The following is a 9,849-nucleotide window of genomic DNA, read 5'->3' as shown; positions in this document are numbered from 1 at the left end:
TCAGTTTTATTAAAAGTCTACTTTTCTTTTTATACACAGTCTTCCTGACAGTGAAAGCTTTTCACATGCCCTTACTAATTTTGTTTGGCAGCGCAAAAGAGGTCAATAGATCAGTGTCATCCGCTTTAAGAGGATTTTCTGAGTATGCTCATAGATGTTGCCATGTTTGGATAGAAGAGAGGCTCAGCTCTTCTTTTAAGCTTTGACATGTTGAAATTTAAAACCCCAGAGTTGCACAAAGAAAAAAGATTTTTAAAAAAAAGAGCAGATTGTGCATTTAGCCTTGAATCCTATTTGAACTCATTAACCCTGTGGAGCCACAGACAGTGACAGACGCCTTTGATCAAGCTTGTCAGCATGAATTACAAACAGCAACTGATTTTGCATTTTCGTCATGAATCACATTACAAAGACTGACACTTGAGTCGCTTCTTTGAGGCGATTCTATCACCAAACAGCGGACAGGCGAGCGGAAATTAAATGTTTAGATGGTTTTTCAACAGTCTATCCTGGAAATGTTTCTAATATACAAATCTCTGTTTTGTTCTACTTTTTGTTGACACCGATTACTTTCTGTACTGTACGAGAATGTCAATTTTATCAAGCTGAATGTTGTTGTGTATCTCACTGAGCTGTTTAGATTCCCATTTCAACAGTAGGTAATACTGTACAATACAGTACACAGAAACAGGATGTGTGTTTATACAGTAAATGTATTTGTTTAGCAATGTTTACATGTATTATAAATAGAAAATTCACTTGAGCTATACAGTGAACAAAATGTTTTTTAACAAAATGACATCCATGCCAAAAAAAAAACCTGCAAAAATGAAACCCTGTTGTAGTTCAATTAAAAAACAAATTGTGCCTCTGTGCTGGAAAAATACAAACATGCTGCACATTCCTAAGGTCATGACAGGTGACACTCATTGCCCTTAAGGCCTATTTCTGTTTCGGTGTTGCATTCTTAGTCAACGAACATGTAGCGCCTATTTGAGGACAAGAAACCCTAAATGGACAGAAGTGTCAATCAGACGGACAATGTGAGATATACGAATGTGAGCATGCACGCAAGGGTATAAATGTTGTGAAACGAAGAGACTCAGGGCTCTCAGCCCTGAACATTTATGTTGATGGTTGTTTTCCCACTTGCAAGTGTTTATTAAACCTTTAAAAGACTCTCTCTTGATTTTCGAATCCTTCTTCACAGAAATTGCCTCCACAGCCTCCTCACAGTACATGACACCATGTGATATAAATTTATGGAATATACATGTGTGTGACAGATTTTGATAATTGAATGGATCTTTTTGCATGTTATGGCTGTGATGCGATGAAATAATGTTTAGAAGTTGTGAAGAGGAGTACAATTTCACTGAGAGTCAACTCATCAGTTTTGATCAGTAAAACATGTGTTTGTGGTCAATGGACTTGCCAAAACGTGCAATTTTCTTGAATGAGTGTGAAATTTAAACCAGTTGTGAACAACAAACTAACTGTTCAGAGATTTGAGATTATTGTTTTAAAAAAATAATTCTCATTCAAGAATTGAGCCAAAGCGAATGAGAAAAAACATTAAAAAATCATCTTTAGATGGACACACACGTGGACTGTGCACACATAAACTCAACACATGTGCTGGAGGAGAGAGCGCGCATTGATTTTTACAAGCTGGCGCGGGCTTGTTTTCAGCACCACGGAGAGCAACACCCCTCAACACAATAAGACATAAGACGCAAAGAAAAAGCAAATAAACACTTTTTAATTCATCTGGTTTAGACAGTGAACATCTGGACAGCCCTCTGCTGTCTGTTCCCCCCTACCCCAAAAAAAACGATTACACCAGCTCAGTTTCTGTGGGAAAAGTGAAGCAATGACTGATGACAACATGATTTTCTCTGTGTCAAAAGTGTTGGACACCATCAGACTTTATTGCAGACCCACAGAAAGGGGCAGTGCGCCTGGATGTCTTTTACTGTTGTGATTCGCTTTAAATGCCACAGACAGAAAGCTGTGAGTGTTTTAAAGGACCCATATTACGCTCATTTTCAGGTTCATATTTGTATTTTGTGTTTCTACTAGAACATGTTTACATGCTGTAATGTTAAAAAAAAACTTTATTTTCCTCATACTGTCGATCTGAATATACTTGTATTTACCCCTCTGTCTGAAACGCTCCGTTTTAGCGCATTTTGACAGCTTGGGTCCATGTGTACTTCCTGTCAGCTGATGACATTCACATACACTGCAACCAGGAATAAACTGGGACACATTAAGAATGTTTTATGTTTAAAATTGTGTCAAGGGTCTAAATATTGTATATTTGTGACATCGCGAATGGGCAGAAATCCTAACGGCTTGTTTCAAATGCAGAGTTTCTGAATACGGGCTGTGTGTATTTCCCTGTGGATTGAGTGTTTCGATACTTTCACAGTATTTATATAGGACTTAAAGGGGCTGTTTGTAACTTTTTACACGTATAAATCTACCGGGTCGGGATCCCATGCGCGCTCGCGTGAGGCTACGCTGTTCAGAACACTCCTCTGCCTGCTTGTCTTCAGTCAAACAACGCGCGCGTTCTCGCTCCACCTCACTTCATGCGCGCACAGGACACACTGCAGAAGACTTCGTAGCTCTGAGAATATCTAGTAAATTTACAGTGGATGTTTGTGCAGAAATAAATGCTGCAGCTCCTCCAGACCAACGGAGGTTTTCCGTGTCTTGGGAAGTGACGGGGCTCCGCAGCGAGAAACGTTATCGTCTCCAACCGGGTGCCGGAGTCTCCCCTGTTCCCTCCGGCTACGGTCGGAGAAGACAACGTTACTCGCTGCGGAGCAGCAGGAAAAGCCAACACTAGGATCAGCATTGATTCATTGAGAGACCTTCGTCTGGTCAGCTAACATTACTGCCAAGCAGTTGAAATATAGAGTGATATTGTGGTTTTAGCTGACGTGTGTCGCCTCACTGTTTTGAGCGATGCTCGTTCATGTCTATTTAGAGCGAGCAAGCGCGAGCCCAACGCTGACTTTCGTTGACTTAACGGCCACAGGCATCGCTGTTAACAAGCATTTCTGATTCTTACAAACAGTCCCTTTAAGCTTGCTTTATAATAAAAACAACATGAAAATCTCACTTTTTTATAATATTAAACACAGAACCTTTAACACAGATCCGTGTTTGTTTATCAGCTCAACAGAGAAATAATCCAAGTTGGATCAAACAGGTGTGGATGTGATTTCATCAATGAATGGAGGTGTGTGCGCGCGCGCCCTCTACATTAAGTGTCAAGTTAATGTCCGATTGGGCGGTGTTGGTGTTGGTGTTGGTGTTGGTGTTGGGGGACGCATGTCAGACATATGCGCGCTGCCGTGGGCGTGGATGTCGAAGTGTTTGTAAAAAACCTGATTACACCAGCTCAGCTTCTGTGGGAAAAGGGAAGCAATGACTGATGACAACATAATTTTCTCTGTGTCAAAAGTGTCGGACACCATCAGACTTTATTGCAGACACACAGAGAGGACAGAGATGCTCCTGGATGTCTTTTTCTGTTGTGATTCGCTTTAAATGCCACAGACAGAAAGCTGTGAATGTTTTAAAAAAAAAGATTCGTGTTTGTTTATCAGCTCAACAAAGAAATAATCCAAATTGGATCAACAACAGGTGTGGATGTGATTTCATCAATGAATGGAGGTGAGTGTGCGCGCAATGGAGGTGTGTGTGCGCGCACTCGACATTAAGTGTCAAGTTAATATCCGATTGGGCGGGTGTTTGGTGTTTGGTGGACGCATGTCAGACATATGCGCGCTGTGCTGTGGGCGGGTGTGGACGTGTTTGTAAAGGGGGAAGAAAAAAAAAAGGAAAAAAGGCGCACAGAGAGAGAGAGGAGCGCTTCAGGGCTTCAGGGCTTCAGTGCGTCTGTCTGGATATACGCGCATAGCCAGATAGGTGATGGTTATTATAGGAGAGATGTGATGTTTATTTTAGGAGAGATGTGAGTGGCGTCGGCCTCAGCTCTCCAAAGCTGTAGGCTTTGAGCTGGAGAGGCGTGGCGCACAAAAAAACACCTGTATGTATGGACGACCAGACCTCCAGCGTGATCCAGCCATCATCCACCATCACCATCATCAGGCACCAGGGCAGCAACAAGACCACCGACAGCCCGGCAGGTTATGGAGGCGTCATGACGGCGGAGAACCAGCAGCCGGTGTCGGTGGATCGATACTCTGTTGTCCGGTCTCAGGGCTGCTGTGAGCGGCTGGTCGTCAACATCTCCGGTCTGCGCTTCGAGACGCAGCTGAAAACTTTCAACCAGTTTCCCTCCACGCTGCTGGGCGACCCGAGGAAGAGGATGCGCTACTTCGACCCGCTGAGGAACGAGTACTTCTTCGACCGGAACCGACCCAGCTTCGACGCCATCCTCTACTACTACCAGTCCGGGGGACGCATCCGGAGACCTGTTAACGTGCCCATCGACATCTTCTCCGAGGAGATCCGCTTTTACCAGCTCGGAGAGGAGGCCATGGAGAAGTTCAGGGATGATGAAGGGTTTATAAAAGAAGAGGAGCGAATTTTACCTAAAAGGGAGTTTCAGAAACAGGTTTGGCTTTTGTTTGAGTATCCGGAGAGCTCTGGACCAGCTAGAGGGATCGCTATAGTCTCAGTGCTTGTTATCTTGATTTCTATTGTGATCTTCTGCATGGAGACTTTACCTGAGTTCAGGGATGAGAGAGACCACCAAGCTACAGAGTCACCCTCCCTCTCCAGCAATAACACAGCCCTTTACGCACCAAACCCCTTCACAGACCCTTTCTTTGTCATAGAAACCCTCTGCATCATCTGGTTCTCCTTTGAGCTCCTGGTGCGTTTTTTTGCGTGTCCAAGCAAAACCACCTTCTCCAAGAACATCATGAACATCATCGACATCGTGGCCATCATCCCGTACTTCATCACCCTGGGTACGGAGCTGGCGGAGGAGAAGGAGACTAACGGAGGACAGCAGGCCATGTCTCTGGCCATCCTCAGGGTGATCCGGCTCGTCCGGGTGTTCAGGATCTTTAAGCTGTCCAGACACTCAAAGGGGCTGCAGATTTTGGGGCAAACACTTAAAGCGAGCATGAGAGAGCTTGGTTTGCTCATTTTCTTCCTCTTCATCGGAGTCATCCTCTTCTCCAGCGCGGTTTACTTCGCAGAAGCAGATGATCCTTCGTCTAGTTTCACCAGCATCCCGGACGCGTTTTGGTGGGCTGTGGTGACCATGACCACCGTGGGATACGGAGACATGCACCCGGTGACCATAGGAGGGAAGATAGTCGGCTCTCTGTGCGCCATAGCCGGGGTGCTCACCATCGCGCTGCCGGTGCCGGTCATCGTGTCCAACTTCAACTACTTCTACCACCGGGAGACCGACGGAGAGGAGCACCCGGTGTACGGGAATACCACCACCGACAGCTGCGAGGAGCACCTCCACAACACCGAGGAGGAGATGAGGAGGTCCAGCAGCTCCTCTTCATCCATCAGCAAGTCTGAGTACATGGTGATAGAGGAGAGCATCAACAAGTCCAACTGTAACACAGAGAACAACCAGAACTGTGTCAACATCAAGAAGATCTTCACAGACGTGTAAATGACTTGGATCATGTATGGATGCATGAAGACATATAGTAGCTATAATATATTATTTTTTTAATACACTGTTCCGTTTCATTCTGAAAAAGTCAGCTTTTTTAAAAACCAACATGGCTCAGTTCAAAAAATGTTGTTCTCCTGATGAAATGTTGAACTCCTCATCTCTCCTCTGACATCATCATGATGATTTGCTGCCACTATACACTTCATAGTGTTCAAACACACAGATTCAAACACTGGATTTAAATTAATGCAGTAAAATGCAGAAAAAATAAATAGTGTCCAGGTCCTAACATCTGTCAATAAAGGAATGTATAAAAATAAGAACAACCAGAACTGTGTGAACATCAACAAGATCTTCAAAGACGTGTAAATGACTGGATCATTTATGGAGCATGAAGACATATAGTAGCCAGGGCTGGACTGGCCATCTGGCATACCGAGCGTTTTCCCGGTGGGCTGACGTCCTTTTGGGCAGACGTATGTCTTTTTTTTTTACCCATAAAACAGGTAAATCGGCCCATTTCTTCTCCTTAATTGACACTGGGCTGGCCCAATCGCTCTGTGCCAGGCGGCCACAGTGAGGAGGAGAGGGAGAGAGATGATGGAGAGAGGAGAGAGAGAGAGGTGAGGGAGAGAGGTGAGGGAGAGAGATGATGGAGAGAGATGAGGGAGAGGGTGTAGAGTTTGTTTTCATCAGTTTGTCATCCGGTTTCCTCTCTGGGTCACCATTCGTATTTCTCCCAATTTATGTCAAATTTACTTTTTTTTAACCTGTTTCTGGCACTGTACAGCATGTATAATTAAAAAAAAAAAAGGGACAGCAGGGGCAAACAAATGAATTACAACAGATGAATATGAGTTTATGCTAAATATTCACAAGCAAAGTTTATGCCAGAGGAGCGAATTATTCAGTCTTCTTTCCTGAGATTTAAAGGTAAAATTAGAAGTTTAACATAAAAATGCTGTTGCAGTGTACTTATTATTTTGTTATTTTCATTGTTTTAAAGTCACCAGAAGTCAGGAAACAAAGTCTCCGAAACTCTGTTGGACACCCACACCCCCCACTTTGGTTTTGAAATCCTCCCTATTTTTGAGGTCTCAAGATTGGCAAGTATGCAAAACAACCACTTTTGAAGGGATTTCCTCGAACAGAACCTTCAACCAAACGTGGTACAGCACAGATCACCGGTGATGGGGCCGGTCTGGGCCGAAATGCCAGGGCAGATTTTTTGTCCCAGTCCAGCCATGATAGTAGCTATAATATTATTTTTATATATACATATATAATATAATATATATATTATATTATATATAGCCATGCGTAATGTGTCAGTCCATATCTGTGGATGAGCGTGCGTAAATGTCCGTTTTAACAAGTCCTATAAGTGAGATTCTACTTGTTTTCCAGTGTAGATTCACATGTTTTTCTCAGAGATCAAGAAGTATTAACGACCCCCAAAACATTTGCACTGGAAAAGTATTCATTTCGGCTCAAGCTGTTGTCAGAAAAAAAGCATAAAAAGAAGAACAAGTAAAAGTGGCTTGTTAAAACCGATATTTCTGCAGTGTACAGTGCCACATGATGCCTATATACATATCTTGATGTTAATGCGACAGTTGTTGATTGGGATACACGTGTAGCATATATCTATAATGCATTTATCCACTAGTCCAAAAAAACGACGTCTTGTGCTTCGTTGAGAGAAGAGTTTCATTGTCCAGTATAATGTGATGAATATAGATTATAGGTTATATATATAATATCATAACCTGTCGAGACTCTGGTGATTATTCAGGTAATAACACACAGAGTGGTGGTGATGGATGGAGACGCTTATCATGAGATATGAGTCGAGCTTTTTTGTAAAATTGTATTTTTATTCAGACCTGCCTATATAGCCTATATTAAATAAAAACGGAAATGAACTGATCCCGACTCTAAATATCATTATAAACCTTTCGTTAAATATCTAATATCGATGCAGAGGATGGATATGAAATATGTATAAAAGTGTGAATAATGTTTGAGGTCAGGATGAAAACAGCATGGATGGATGAGGAGGAGAGAGAGCGTGCAGAAACGTCCCGCCTCGTGCTCGTGTTGAGCCCCGCCCTGTGATGCAGTCTCCATGACGACGGACGGTGGTTTCCCGGGCAACCCCCTCTGATGTTGCCATGGCATTGTGTTGCATCTTCACATAGACTATCCAACTGTGGTTCATTCATCACCTTCGTGTCCTTGGAGAGGAGAAAGGGGGCAACTACTGTAGATGTTAAACTATAATAATGTATTGGTTCCTTAAAGTTGGTTATATCAATATCAATCATTATTACTCCTTTAGGTAGCTTCAGGTGATGAGCTGGCACACATGTAGAAATATGGTGAAACATCATGAAAAGTCTGTTGTATCAGTGTATAGTCGCTCTTTTGTCTGCATTCACTTCACCGCCTCAGCTGCTCTGTGTTTTCAGATGGGAGCTTCATTCTTTGAGTTGGCATGCCAACTAGGTCTGACGTCAGCTACCTTTCATCCCCTCCAGCAGACGTTTGCACGTGTGCTTTTGGTACAAAGTGGCTGAGATGAAGATGAAGTGACGCAAACTAACTCAAAGGAGTTTACATTCATCACATGACAGGGCTGTCTGTATTCATGCATCATGTTGAGAGAGAGAGAGTTCTTCCAAAATTACATTTCTGACTACTTTTATTGTTCTTAGGGCTGCAACCTATGATTGTTTTTAGGGATGCACCGATCTGACTTTTTCCGTCCCGATACCGATACCGATAGAGATACCTGGGCTTTAGGTATCAGCCGATACCGAGTACCAATCCGATACGAGTACCGATCAGTGTTTAATTAATAAGCTGTATTCCTCACTGGGATCGTTCTTTTATGTGTAAGGCAACATCAGGCTTCACACCAAACATTGCTTTGCCAAAATGTGACAAATAAATACGTATTTATATAATTTTAGTGAATTGTTATTATTAAAATAATACATTATACACTAGCAATTTAGTAAAAAATCTTCAAAATTAACAGGAATTACAATTTTAAGTGTAAACCTTTTTAACGCAGCAACAAATTGGTCAAAACTGAAATAGGAATTAAAATGCCAGCAGTATATATTATTGTATATATTGTATATAAGCATAGAACTGAATTGAATAGAGCGGCCCCATTGCCACCGATACCCGATCCAGCTATTTGAGTCAGTATTGGCCCGATATCTGATCAGGTATCGGTATTGGTGCATCCTTAATTGTTTTCATCATCAATTAATCGGTTGAGTATTTTCTCGATCAATTGAGTGATCAATAAACTATAAATGTCATAAAATGGTGAGAAATGTTCGTTATAATTTCCCAGAGTCCAAAATGATGATTCAAATGTCTTGTTTTGTTCAACTAACAGTTCAAAATCTAAAGGTGTTCAGTTTATAGTGATGATGACATAAAACAGAGAAAAACTGGCAGCAGAGAATGTTAGGCAACTATTTTGATCATTAATTAATAATTTTGAGTCTTTTTTTTCAAGCAATAAATGCTGATTCATTCTCCATCAGTTGATTGATCAATTAATCAAATAATAATTTAATAAGATAATATTTGTTATTTTATTTAATTGTATGGATGAATTAGGCTTGCTCTCTTATCAGCACCAGCTCATTGCCATTAATCGCCGTATCATCAATATGAGAAGAGACATTTGTTCAAAATTCAAAAGTAAAGACAGCAACGTGTTTTATAAACTACTTTTTGTATCATTAAGTCGTTTTACATGGTGTTGTATTGCTGCTGGACTGTAGGTGTAGTCCTGTTAACTGTGTTGTTGATGAACAGTGGCTTCATCACGCTGAAAATAGCTCAGTGCTGCTCTCTAGTGGATCTACTGAGTTATTACTGCTGGGAAGGACTTTATTATTGAGCTTGTGCTGATAATATTTAGTCCCTTCTTATTAGATTTGAAGTCTTGAAGAGTATAAATATATATTTTATTATTATGCTTTTATAATCATGCTAGTGACACACACACATTGTTCCGACTGACTCTATAGTAGTAGACTCCCTGAGCCTCTTTAAAAACTCAAAAACATACCAATATTGCTCATTGTTTTATGAACTTGATATTTTATGACTGCCTTATGAACACGGTTTTGAACTGAAAATGATGCATTACTTCTGTTTTAAGTGTCAGACTGTAACTGTAAAATATAATC

At 41.6% G+C, this 9,849-nt stretch overlaps 1 protein-coding gene across 1 annotated transcript; it reads left to right on the top strand.

The window, feature by feature from the left end:
* The first annotated feature begins 3,202 nt into the window (after window positions 1-3,202).
* Window positions 3,203-9,557, top strand: LOC141770990 (potassium voltage-gated channel subfamily A member 3-like). Its single transcript, XM_074640842.1, has 2 exons — window positions 3,203-6,205; window positions 6,258-9,557. Exon 1 carries the CDS (start codon window positions 4,073-4,075, stop codon window positions 5,621-5,623), a length of 1,551 nt encoding a protein of 516 aa, XP_074496943.1. The 5' UTR covers window positions 3,203-4,072; the 3' UTR covers window positions 5,624-6,205; window positions 6,258-9,557.
* The last annotated feature ends 292 nt before the right edge of the window (window positions 9,558-9,849 follow it).

Source organism: Sebastes fasciatus, chromosome 1, assembly GCF_043250625.1.
Source record: "Sebastes fasciatus isolate fSebFas1 chromosome 1, fSebFas1.pri, whole genome shotgun sequence".
Taxonomy (NCBI): Eukaryota; Metazoa; Chordata; class Actinopteri; order Perciformes; family Sebastidae; genus Sebastes; species Sebastes fasciatus.
This window is presented reverse-complemented; position numbering and strand designations above follow the sequence as displayed.